Source organism: Bufo bufo, chromosome 1, assembly GCF_905171765.1.
Source record: "Bufo bufo chromosome 1, aBufBuf1.1, whole genome shotgun sequence".
NCBI classification, from domain to species: Eukaryota; Metazoa; Chordata; class Amphibia; order Anura; family Bufonidae; genus Bufo; species Bufo bufo.
Window position 1 is genome coordinate 67,636,242 of NC_053389.1, and position 13,860 is coordinate 67,650,101.

A 13,860-nucleotide genomic window follows, 5' to 3' on the forward strand; every position below is an offset into this window, starting at 1 on the left:
AATGCTCCTGGGGGGGCCCACTGAGCTGCTCAATACAGATGGAAGCTCTCATTGCTGTCATTTCACTTACGCAGTACCCCTCTGGGACATCCGTCTCCGTACAGTATTAGAATGTATGGGCCCCGACGAGCCGAAGTTAGTTATTTGCGAAGTCGCGCGTCCCAGTCGGAACCGAAGCAGAGTTCGGTTACAAGTTTTAAAGGGGTTTTCCACTTTAAAAACCAATTACCGAGATTAAAGTCACGCGCGACTTCGCAAATAACAAACTTTGGCTCATCGGAACCCATACATTCTAATACTGTACGGAGACGGATCTCTGTACAGTATTATTCCATGTAACATCCGAAGCTCGCTTCGCTCAAAACTAGAGAGTAGCTGTGTATCGAGACTTATTGGTAATGCTCCATGGGATAAAAATATCCAAGGAGAAATCTCACAGGGAACGAGAACCATCTCGCTAGCGCCACCTTCTGGAAGTTGTTCCCTAGGAGTCAAAGTCTGACTTTTTAACAAGCCTCGGAACATGACAAGTGAAAATAGCCAAGCCAAATATTCATCTGCAGACAGCTGTTTTGGGGTGCTCGCCCCTCATCCGTACACCGTAGGATTCTGGCTGGGCGCAATGCTTTGAATGCAGCTTAGAGAGGGTGGTGGCCTGAAATAACGGTCTACGGATGGATATTTGGCTTGGCTATTTTTCCTTGTCATATTCAAAGTCTGAATTTTTGGGGCGTGGCCTACCACAACATGGAGTAGGACGCAATGCAGACCGCTCCTGCCTGAATCCTGTCGCATCCAGAGTTTCACAGAGGGCTGGTGGCAGCCAACCATACCAGAGGAGTTGGCGGATCCATCTGGAACAAAGAGTGGTGGTGGCAGTCATGCCAAAGCGGGGGAAGAGCGCTGCGCGCGGAGAGCATTTAAGATGGCGCTGGAATGAAGGAGGGGGACGGACAACACGAGGCGGTGAGTCGGAGTAGGGCAGCGCGCCTCAGTAAATATGCCAGGGCCAAGGACTGGTCACAAGTAGCTGGGACAGGAGACAATTCCTCCTCAGATCAGGAGTATCACTCCACAGACGAAGAGGGGGAGAAAAATCATGGCCGCCAGGTCCCTCTGCCCCAAACAAAAGCTCAAGGCAAAGAAACCCCTCATAAATACACTGAAAAGGAGCCTACCCTTAAAGATATTATGAAAGCAGTCGCTAGCTGCACTAATACCCTAGGCGCCCTCAACCTCCAGGTGGGCAGCCTAAAAGAAGATATATCCCTGATTAGGCAGGACATGCACAAAATCAATGAAAGAACCTCAGAGCTTGAAAAATGAGTGTCAGAGAAGGAAGATGATACTAAACCTTTCAAAGTGGCGGCTAAGGTGACGGCAAGAGATGTGGCAGCCCTATTCGCCAAGACAGACGATCTGGAAAATAGATCACGCCGCAACAACATCAGAATAGTGGGGGTCACGGAAAAAACTGAGGGGACAAATGCCACGGAGTATATTGAAAAATGGCTGCATCAGCTATTTCAGGACAAAGGACTGTCCTCATTATATGCTGTAGAAAGGGCACATCGGGTACCCACAAGACCACTGCCTCCTGGGAGACCACCGAGACCTATCCTGGGCAAAATACTACACAATAAAGACAGGGAAACCATTCTGCGGCAGTCAAGGGCCAACGCGGAACTGGTCATTAATGGAGCAAAAATTTCCATCTTCCCGGACTATTCCACAGAGGTCCAGAAGAAGCGTGCAAGGTTCCTGGACGTCAAGAGGAGACTTAGGAACCTACAAATTCCATACTCCATGTTATTCCCGGCCAAACAGAGTAGTGGCGCTGGGATCTACCAAGTTCTTTGAGGACCCAGAAGAGGCGGCACATTGGTTGGACTGCCATGAAAATCAATTGACAGTGCGAGATAAGGATGCCTGAGAAGATGATCTCTGGGAACTTACTCTCTTAATGTATTATGTGTTGTCTCTTTCCTTGTTTCCATGTTTTTTTAGAAATGCAAACGAAGAGGGACATTTCATCTGTTGCTGCTTCCACTTATGGGACTTTACGAATATAGATAATATGTCGGACAGTCGGTTCCTCTGTAGCAGGAGCGTGAGTAGTGCACAGCAAGTGCAATTCAAGAAAAGTTACTAATACATATATCTTACTCGTAAGAGCAGTATGCTGTTTCAAAAAGTGGGCATTCGACAGTGTGGAATGTGGATACCTCTGGGGTACGTTGAGTTGTATGGGCTTTGGACAACGGTTCATTAAATGGGTGCAAGTCGTATATTCTCATCTGAAAAGCACGTATTAGGGCTAACGGGAGTGTGTCTACCTAAATCCAGCTGGCTAGTGCTACCAGACAGGGTTGCCCACTATCCCCCCCTCCTCTTTGCGATAGCGCGCAGGTCCCCAGACATCAAGGGGTTCCAATACGGGCAGATAAATAATAAAATTGCGCTATACGCTGATGACACTCTTCTGTTTCTGGGAGATACGACATTTTCCCTATCGGCAGCTATGTCTCTGTTGGACAAGTTTGGCAGTCTGGCGGACCTTAATATTAATTGTCAAAAATCAACGCTAATGCCTATTGATGGCCGGGCAATATCTGAGGCAGCCAGCGCTCATAATACAATAGTAAATATCTAGGAACACAGATTTAACCCAGGACTAAAGACTTTGAAGAGTTAAACCTATCCCCCTTGCGTGCGAAATTTAGAAAGAAGACTAAAGCATGGAGTAAATGGTTTCTCTCCATTGGGGGTAGAGCGAACCTCCTTAAGATGGTGATGATGCCGCAACTTTTGTATGTGCTTCATAACGCCCCGATATGGTTACCTTTGGACAGGTTTCATAAAACAAACTCTATATTGAGAGAACTTATATGGAGAGGAGGCAGCCCGAGGATTAAACTGGAAACATTACAATACTCCAAAATGGCGGGGGGGGGGGGGGGGGCAGTACCAAATCCCTGGATCTATTACCTAGCAGCACAATGTCAGCATCTAAAGGGTTGGAAAGACTTTTCACTGGTGGATATGACTAGTCAGATCCTACAGCAAAGAATGGGAAAGAAGGACTTAATGTGGATACTGGAAGGGGCGGGGAGAGGTACTCTGGAGGATAATACCCCTTTGATAGGCCTCATAAGTAGTGTTGAGTGAACTTCTGTTTTAAGTTCGGCGTCTAAAGTTCGGCTTCTGGTTAGCGGAGAATCCGGATATGGATTCTGAATTCTGTTGAGGTCCGTGGTAGCGGAATCAATAATTGGCCATTATTGATTCCGCTACCACGGACCACAACGGAATTCGGAATACATATCAGGATTCTTCGCTAACCGGAAGCCGAACTTTAGACGCCGAACTTAAAACAGAAGTTCGCTCAACACTACTCATAAGGAGAGTATGGGCGAAAGTCAAGCAGCTGAGAGGCGTCACGGGAGTAAGTGAACTAGCTCCGATCTGGAACAACTCCCTTCTTCCGGAGTTCACTTTACTGTCAGGCTTTCAGGGATGGGAAAAGAAAGGGATGCATAGGATTGCCGATTTAGTAGAAGGCGGTAAGTTTAAATCATTTACCGATATACAGGAAAAATCACAGATTCCTTGAACTAGTTTTTACCAATATCTACAGCTACGCCATGCGTACGATACTGTGAGGAAAAAAGGTAGTGCCATCATTAAAATAGATATCGCCCAAAAACGAATCCTTACAGGAAGTGTAAAGAGAGGCTTGAGATCTATGCTTTATCCAATGTTACTGGATAAACTCTTAATTTCTCATCGAATGAAAAAGTGGGAGAAAGACCTGGTCAATAGGAAGATATTTTAGAGGCAGCTCCATTGACTTCATTGAGTGAGCAGGTGAAACTATCCCAACTTTTCATCATCCACAGAGTATATAAAACACCAATATTCTTAAAACGCATTAGGGTCAGAACAGACGCATGTTGCCCGAGTTGTAATATGGAACCGGCGCATCTGGTTCATATGTTATGGAATTGTAAAAGTTTAGATAGGTACTGGACAGGTATATTAGGGTTCATATACCAGAATATGGCAGTTAGGGTAGGGAGAGACCCCAAAATATGCATTTTCGGATAAGTCTCTGAAGTAGGAACGGATGATTATAGCAAGATAGCGGTGGGTAGATTGTTGTATGTGGCCAGAAAACTGATTGCATTACATTGGATACAGTCTAGCCCCCCCAACGTTGGAGGAATTTACGGTCAAAGTCAACAATATGCTGATCTGTAAAAAAGCTATATTCCTGGAAAGAGGGTGTCCGCAAAAGTTTGATAACCTATGGAGTAAATGGTTGTCCAATAGCCACATTAGATTTTAGGACTTAAAGGGAACCTGTCACCAGTTTTATGACTGATTCTCTTAGCACAATGCTGGGTCACTTTCTTTAATTGACCCAGTCAATCTGCCAACATCTTGTATTGAAAAGCTCCAGCTGATAATGATGAGTCCTGAATATTCATGAGCTCCTGACTCTCCCCGCCCACCTGCTGCTGATTGACAGTTATTTTCCATATGAATCAGCAGCAGGTGGGCAGGGGAGTGGCTATAGCTCTGAATTAAAAAACGCTGGACTCAATGACATCACGTTGGACTCAAATCAGCTCATTAGCATGCGGCATGTGGCATCTTTGTGTGTATATTATGAGGTAACCATCTGTCACACCAGTGAGTGAATACATCTAAGGTACTTTTTAGTAGTTAATGATTGTATATAATTAGTTAGATTATAATCAAATATCCACAGGACAGGGTGGAGCACTGTTGCCGAAGTGAGTGCGTTTTTTTTTCTTGGGGAGGGCGGGGGGGGGGGGGATGGGAAAGTTTGTTATGGGGATTACTTTATGTATATTATATATTACATAATATATATTATATACAGTACATATATTATATATAGAACATGACAATACACAAAAGACTGTACCAAGTAGATTTAGTTCTCTGTATTTAGAAATAATAACAGGATTATTGTACACTATTATGAATATTTTGTTAATAAAAAAAGATTTGATAAAAAAAAGTCAGACTTTGACTCATAGGGAGCCACATCCAGAGGGTAACGCTAGCAAGATGGTTCTCTTTCTCTTCAAATGCCGTAAAAACGAAACCCATAAAACTGTGGCGGAATTGCGTTTTTTTCCAATTCCATCCCATTTGGATTTTTCTTCCAGCTTCCCACCACATCATATGCAATATTTAATGGCGCCATTAGAAAATACAACTTGTCCCGCAAAAAAACAAGCAAAAGTTGAAATAAAAAAAGTTATGGCTCTTCCCAGACAGGGAGTAAAAAACAAAAATGCAAAAATGGAAAATCGCCCAGTCCTGAAGAGGTTAAAAGAGAGAGCACATGGATGCCCCCTGTCTCCTCTGTTATTTAACAGAAAAAACAAAATCCGTAACCCGTGAGGTGAAGGAAACGACAACGGGAAGGAGAAGGATGAGCGCCAAATTTCCAATATGTGATATTGAATGCGAATGGAGATATATATATATATATATATATATATATATATATATAGAGGTGATCAATGGATAAATACAAGTGATAAATAATAAAAGCTTTAGAGCTTTCCCACTCACTTCACAAGGGGGGTCACCTCCAGGATAAACTCAAGACACCCGGGGTGATGCCCCCCTGATCCGAGGTCATTCGTAGAATGGTAGAGATCCAGGTAAGTGGACCAAATCTGCGGTGAAGATGGAAACAGCAGGCGGATCCTTTACTTCATGAAAATCTCTCTTTATTGAGAATAAAACAAGCTCAATGAGGAAGGGGGATTTTATATGGACCCCCGAAACGCGTTGAGCTTGTTTTATTCTCAATAAAGAGAGATTTTCATGAAGTAAAGGATCCGCCTGCTGTTTCCATCTTCACCGCAGATTTGGTCCACTTACCTGGATCTCTACCATTCTACGAATGACCTCGGATCAGGGGGGCATCACCCCGGGTGTCTTGAGTTTATCCTGGAGGTGACCCCCCTTGTGAAGTGAGTGGAAAAGCTCTAAAGCTTTTATTATTTATCACTTGTTTTTATCCATTGATCACCTCTCAATATATATATATATATATATATATATCCATTCGCATTCAATATCACATATTGGAAATTTGGCACTCATCCTTCTCCTTCTCGGTGTCGTTTCCTTCACCTCACGGGTTACGGATTTTGTTTTTTCTGTTTTATGACTTAGTGTTTAAACTCTGTTTACACTGATTTGAGCTGCCTACTTCCTTTTAAGTGACCTACTTCTTTATATCATCACAGTCCTGTTGGCGCCCATCTTTCCTTCTCTTCAGGGGTATTCAGTTGATCCCCTTATTGAGTTGGGATAACCTCGTTTTCTTTTTTACGCTCTTGATCCTCTGTTATTTGCCATAGCCAAAGAGGATTTAGCGGCGTATATCAGATGCTTCCAGAGTGTACAGCGGTGTACAGATGATACCCTGTTATTTTTGGGTGATACAGCGACTTCCTTGACTGCGGCAATGGATATAATAAGGGAATTTGGTAACTTGTCTGGCCTCACCATTAAGTGTCCATTCCCTGCGAGCCCCAATTCAAGTACCTCGTGATAAAGGTCACCCCATTGGTATAGGATTACAAAAAATTTGAAACTTCTCCACCTATTGACAAATTTTAAGGAGAAGGTATCTGATTGGTGTAAACTTTTTCTTTTGGTCATAGGCAGGGCGAATCTGGTGAAGATGATTTTGATGCCTCAGCTACTTTATGTGCTGCATAATGCCCCCATATGGATTCCCTTGGATAGGTTTCAGAAGATGAATGCCATCTTCAGAGACTTAGTGTGGAAAAAGGGACAGGCAAGAATTAAACTGGAGACTTTGTAATCTAACAGGACGCAGGGGGTATAGCCCTCCCCAACCCCTGGATTTATTATTTGGCAGCACAATGTCAACATATGCAATATTGGAACAGCCCCAGCAGAGAGGATGTTTCCACTCAGATTCTATGCCATTTTTTGGGATGTAAAGATCTGGTGGCCTGGCTGGAGTTACTGGAGGTCGAAGTCCTGCCCTTGTCGAGATGCTGGGAAAGGTATAGGGGAAAATAAGACAGCTTTGAGACATGCTGTTTTTTCTCCTTTATGGAGGAATAATAAGCTTAAAGTATTGGGGGGTTTGGAGACGTGGGAGAAAAGTAGAATACCCAGACTGGGTCACGTATTGGAGATCAATGTCCTTAAAGCTTTCAGTAAATTGCAGGAGGAATTCCATCTGCCTCATAGATACTTCTATCAGTATTTGCAGTTCCAGAAGGACCCCTGTCAGGGGCTCGGAGGATGCCTTCCTCAACCTGTTGAGCTCGGGTGCAGTAAACCGAGGAATGATTTCGTTGGTATACAGACTACTCTTAGACAGGTTTCTTATGAAGCACCCAAAATGAGAGCAGGAGGTAGGAGGGATTATGGAGGCTGAATGGTCAGATATTCTGGAAGCCGTTCCCAAAATGTGCGAAGGAGCCAAGCTGTCACAGTTGTATACCATACACCGAGTGTACAAGACACCGGTATTTTTACAAAAGATACTGTAGGTGTTTGTTCGGACGACTGCTGCCCTAGGTGTGGGGAGGAAGGGGCAGGGATGATACACAGGCTCTGGCAGTGTCGCATGCTTATCTCTTACTGGGATAACCTCTGACTGTTATTGAGTGACCCTGCGGAAAGACCCTAAGATATGTATACTAGGTTTGGTGGAAGACCTGCATTTGACGGAACACGAGAAGGTGGCTGAGGGGAGACTACTTTATGCTGCTAGGAAGCTTATCGCTTACCATTGGATACAAGCATCCCCACCGTTAACAGTTGAGTTTATGAGGAAAATGATCTCAATGCTAATACAAGAAAGGGCGGTATTCCAGAAGAGGGGAGTAGCATCTAAATTTGATAAGCTATGGTTGCCATGGACATCCAATAGAAATTTGGCCACATGTACTCTAGGAGTAACTTCGGTATAAGGTAGAAGAGACAGGGATGGACGCTGGCACCTCAGACCAGAATGAGAATGGGTGGGATGAGAGAGGGGTGGGGTATAAGATGGAAAATATCTCTGACTGATTAACCCGCACATGTACGGTGCTGGAGCGATGTGTAAACCTGGCGCCCGCTCGCACGTGCAGCGGGCGCAATGGCCGGCAGATCTCTGCTGTTTCAAACAGCAGAGACCTGCGGCTAATTACCATGACCGGCAATAATGCCGATCGCGGTAATTAAAGGCTTTAGATGACGTAATCAAGTGAGATCACGGCATCTAAATGTGCAAAAACCCTGATGCCCCGTTCAGCCAATATGGGCATCTGTAGTTGGGCTGAACACTGTAAGCCTTGCTGATGAGGCTTTAAAGGGGTTCTGCACTTTGTTTAAACTGATGATCTATCCTTTGTTTAAACTGATGATCGGCGGGGGTCTGACACCTGGAACCCCCACTGATCAGCTGTTTGAGAAGGCAGCGGTGCTCCAGCAGCGCCGCGCCGCAGCCATCTCACTGTTTACTGCTGGCCAAGTGACGTCACGACTTGAATCAACTTAAACAAAGGATAGATCATCAGTTTAAAGTGTTCATGGTGCAATTCCTATTTGGCCACCAGATGGCAGTCCAGGATGAGAAATGAGCAATTTCTAGTGTAAATCTCATTTTAAAAATCCCTGATAGAACAAAATCAAAAATGAAAAAACATTATTTAAAGGCTCATTTATGAGCTTCAAAATCATCAAAAAAAAAAAAAAAATGTTTAAAAAAATATATATATAAAAAATAAAAAAAAATATAAAAAAAAGTTTAAAGTCACCCCCATTTCCGTATAATTTAAAAATAAATACCTAAATAACAATAAATATAAACATCATGGTTAGCATCGCCACCGAAAAAGTCCATACTATTAAAATATTTTAAAAGATTCCAATACGATGGATGACGTAACGCAAAAAAGGGACAAAATGGCCAATTAGCCATTTTTTCACTGCTTCCCTTACCCCAAAATTTTTTATAAAATGTGATCAAAAAGTCACGCACACTCCAAAATGGTATCAATAAAAACTACAGATTGTTACGCTACAAAATTAGCCCCTAAACAGCTCAGTAGACATAAGAATAAAAAAGGAAAAAAGTTGAGAGATCCGTTCCATAAATGGTGCGTTTTTAAAGTTTGGTGTGCGCAAAATAGCATATATGAAATTTGCAGGAGAAGTTTCGCCCAAGTAAGCGGAAGCTGATTGCGTCACTTTATCCTCCCCCAAATCAAATTCAATCTTCAGGACCCATGGATCCATGTTGGGGAAACTAAAGTGAGGATTTTTTGAGTTATCAGTCTCTGCCCAAACGGCGTACACATTAATTGTGTTACACTACATTGTTTTTCATTATATTGCCATTTTATTATATTGTGATTTTATTATATTGTGATTTTATAATAACTTTTATGAATAAATTGTGTCCTATATTTCCATATACGAGTGCCCATCCTTATTTTTCTTACATAAGTATAAGAAAGTTATGGGGGTCAGAATATGGTGATGTCAAATTTTTTATCAAATTTTACATTTATTTTTACACTATGTAGACATAAAAACCTATACATATGGGGTATCGTTGTAATTGTACTCACCCAGAAAATGAAGGGCATGGGTCAGTTTTGCCGCAAACGAAATGCCATGGGAACAAAACCCGTAAAACGGTGAAGGAATTGTGCTTTTTTCCAATTTCACCCCATTTGGGATTTTTTTACCGCTTCCCACTACATTTTATGCCCTAATTATAGGTGGCATTAGAAAGTACAACTTGTCCCACAAAAAATAAGTCCTCATACAGCTATGTGACCGGAATTAATGGATATATATCTGCATACTCTTGATATGTATCATGGTTATACATTGGATACAATCTGTGTATGGTCAGTTGTCACAAAAAACAAAGAGCACATCAGGAATGTGAATAAGAGTGTCTCTATTCAAATGCAGCATGCAGAGATCTTGAAAATTAGCAAATTACATGCATAGGGGACTAAAAACTGTACAAAGAGCCGAATTAACAGTATTCCAATCTGGGCTGTGGTCTCTGGTTACCTGGCTGTCCATCTGACTCGTCTTCATTATTAGCTGTTTTCTTCGGATTTCTAGGTTTTGTTCTAAATCTTGTAACTTGTTCTCCTATAATAAAGGGTTAACATATATTTAAAAAAATGAACGTTTGTGTGGTGTATGCCTATACCCTGTATGAACATGAGCTGCTACCTGCTCCTGGTAACTGCGCTGCCGTTCTTCTAGACGCCGCTCCTGTTCCTGCCGCTGGATTTCCAGCTCCTCTTCATGCCTCCGCGTTATCCTCCCCAGCTCCTTTTTTAATTTTTCCAGCATTTGTGACCTCTGGTTCTGCTCCTAAAAGTAGACATAAAAGTGAATCCAGCTACCTCTACATGTATTTGTACGCTCCATCCACGTGTATTCAGGGATTCACTCACACGTCCGTAGGTGTTTTGTGGGCATTTCGCGGATCGCACATCGCCGGCACTATAATAGAAAATGCCTTTTCTTGTCCGCAGTTGCGGACAAGAATAGGACATGTATATAGGTGAACAGGGCACTCAAGGATAGCTGCGACCGTGTATTTAAGGCAAAGATGAGCTTTATTGATAATATAAATATATTTGATGCATAAAACAATCAAGAATGCAGTAGAATAAATAGGTTATTAACAAATAAATATAATGAATATTCGACAGAGCAAAGGCTATTATTCGATTAATCAGCAAATATTCAATAGTCCAATATTGTAAATCTTGGATCCAATGATTGTGAACATCCAAAGACTTGTTTGCAATAAGTCTATTCGTTTTTTACTTTCATATTGAGACAACAGTCATATGCTTTGCAGTTATTCAAATAGTCGCGGCGGCGTCCCGCCAAAGCGACGTGAATGGCAGCAACTCACTGCTGAAAAGCTTGCAAGCGAATTAAGTCCATTACCTTTGTATCGACCAAGTGTTCGTCCGAAATAATCACAAGAGCCTTCAAGTGTACTTACTCCCAGGATCTGCCTTTAGATATTTGTAGCAGTATTCAATCAGGAGATTAAAGCCGGCTCTCTGTTCGGTTATGGTCGATTTAATGGTAAGGTAGGTTTTTCAGTACAAAGATGGGGTGTAGCACCAGACGCGTTTCAGGGTCCAACCCCTTCCTCAGTGGTATGCTTCACCCCATCCATAACCCCTCTTTTATACTGGATGTTACTTGTTTAACTTGGTCTCAATCCAATCTTCATTTCCTGTCTGTCGGTACTCAGGTGTTCCACATTGTATCACAATCACAAAGAGAGATGTCGGATGTGGAAACTAAAAAATACTTTTGCTGACTTTTGCAATGCATTATATTTCTGCAATTTCACCCAGTTATATACTTTAAATTTCTACATCCATTGATGCAAAAAACGCATCTGGACACCATGCGTTTTTAATGCGGTTTCCATGCGTTTTTCGCATTTTCACTTAAATAAAGGTACATATTGCCCATCAACAATATATATTAATTTTAAAACATTGAGAACAATATCAAATACCATTTCTGTCTGTGATACTCTGGTATTCCACATTATATCACAATCACAAAAAGAAATGTCATATATGGAAGATAAAAAATAAAATGTCATATGTGGAACCCAGCAAAAGCATTTTTTAGGTTCCACATATGACATTTTATTTTTTATCTTCCATATATGACATTTCTTTTTGTGATTGTGATATAATGTGGAATACCAGAGTATCACAGACAGAAATGGTATTTGATATTGTTCTCAATGTTTTAAAATTAATATATATTGTTGATGGGCAATATGTACCTTTATTTAAGTGAAAATGCGAAAAACGCATGGAAACCGCATTAAAAACGCATGGTGTCCAGATGCGTTTTTTGCATCAATGGATGTAGAAATTTAAAGTATATAACTGGGTGAAATTGCAGAAATATAATGCATTGCAAAAGTCAGCAAAAGTATTTTTTAGTTTCCACATCTGACATCTCTCTTTGTGATTGTGATACAATGTGGAACACCTGAGTACCGACAGACAGGAAATGAAGATTGGATTGAGACCAAGTTAAACAAGTAACATCCAGTATAAAAGAGGGGTTATGGATGGGGTGAAGCATACCACTGAGGAAGGGGTTGGACCCTGAAACGCGTCTGGTGCTACACCCCATCTTTGTACTGAAAAACCTACCTTACCATTAAATCGACCATAACCGAACAGAGAGCCGGCTTTAATCTCCTGATTGAATACTGCTACAAATATCTAAAGGCAGATCCTGGGAGTAAGTACACTTGAAGGCTCTTGTGATTATTTCGGACGAACACTTGGTCGATACAAAGGTAATGGACTTAATTCGCTTGCAAGCTTTTCAGCAGTGAGTTGCTGCCATTCACGTCGCTTTGGCGGGACGCCGCCGCGACTATTTGAATAACTGCAAAGCATATGACTGTTGTCTCAATATGAAAGTAAAAAACGAATAGACTTATTGCAAACAAGTCTTTGGATGTTCACAATCATTGGATCCAAGATTTACAATATTGGACTATTGAATATTTGCTGATTAATCGAATAATAGCCTTTGCTCTGTCGAATATTCATTATATTTATTTGTTAATAACCTATTTATTCTACTGCATTCTTGATTGTTTTATGCATCAAATATATTTATATTATCAATAAAGCTCATCTTTGCCTTAAATACACGGTCGCAGCTATCCTTGAGTGCCCTGTTCACCTATATACGTATATGCTTTTCTAAATTGAGTGAGTGGCCTCAATTTACAGGAGCACCTGGTGTCGTTTGAGTGTTCTTAGTGCGACATCTTACTCAATTTTACAAGAATAGGACATGTTCTATTTTTTTTCGGGAACGGAATTGCGACTCTGGAAATGCGGATAGCACATAGCATCCGTTCCGGCTCCATTGAAAATGAACGGGTCCGCAAAATCCGGAACAGATCCAGAATAAAATTGCGGACGTGTGAATGGACCCTTATTCTATAGGACAGTATCATTACTGTGATAGCAAACATGTAACTCATTCAGGTTTTCCACCGATGTAGTTGAATGTGGCTTATTTTTTGAAGGACGAGATGTAGTTTTCATTGGTACCATTTCGGAGTACATTTTATTACATTTTTCGGGGGGAAGGGAATGGGTAAGAAAAGCAATTAAGTTGTTACTTTATGCATTTTTCACACAGTTATCTTTATTATATCCGTTGAGTGAAGGAGTGAAGGCGGTGATGCCATATATGTGCTGTGTGTTTGTTTGTTTGTTTTTTACCACTTTTACAAAATAAAGCCACCTTTTATGGAAAAAATGATTATAATTTTTTCAAATAAACTTGATTAGCTTTTAATCATTCATTCTTTAGTCTCACCAGCGGACATCACAAAGCGATTATTTGATTGCTTATTTTTTTTGTATCAGTACCAGTGGCGTGCTAAGGGGAAGGGGGGTCCGCCCCAGGTGCCCGCTCTCAGGGGGGTGCCAGAGCCCAGAAACCTGTCACTCAGCTCCCTGCGCTCAGTCTCTCCCGCACTGTATGGTGAGGCAGAGAGACTTCTCCCTGCACCGGCCTGTGTGGGAGGAGTCTGCAGCGTGGGAATCTGCATAAGCTCCTCCCACACAGTGCTGCAGAACGATCTGTGTCTGCAGGAGAGAGAGGACTGTGAGCTTCAGGAACGGGACAAGGTGAGTAGGTACTGTGTTTTTTGATTTTTTAACACGGGGAGGCACAGAGGGCATTACTACTATGAGGGGGCACAGAGGGCTTTACTACTACTAT

At 41.9% G+C, this 13,860-nt stretch overlaps 1 protein-coding gene across 3 annotated transcripts in view; it reads right to left on the minus strand.

Annotated features, from left to right (window-relative positions):
- CEP164 (centrosomal protein 164) overlaps positions 1-13,860 on the minus strand; it is a 102,622-nt gene that overhangs the window by 25,081 nt on the left and 63,681 nt on the right. For all 3 annotated transcript variants that reach the window (XM_040425851.1, XM_040425858.1, XM_040425843.1), the window contains exons 17-18: positions 10,282-10,425; positions 10,114-10,197 (exon numbers count right to left, since the gene is read on the minus strand). In XM_040425851.1, the coding sequence (XP_040281785.1) occupies positions 10,114-10,197; positions 10,282-10,425 (228 nt within the window). The remainder of the gene's footprint in view (positions 1-10,113; positions 10,198-10,281; positions 10,426-13,860) is intronic.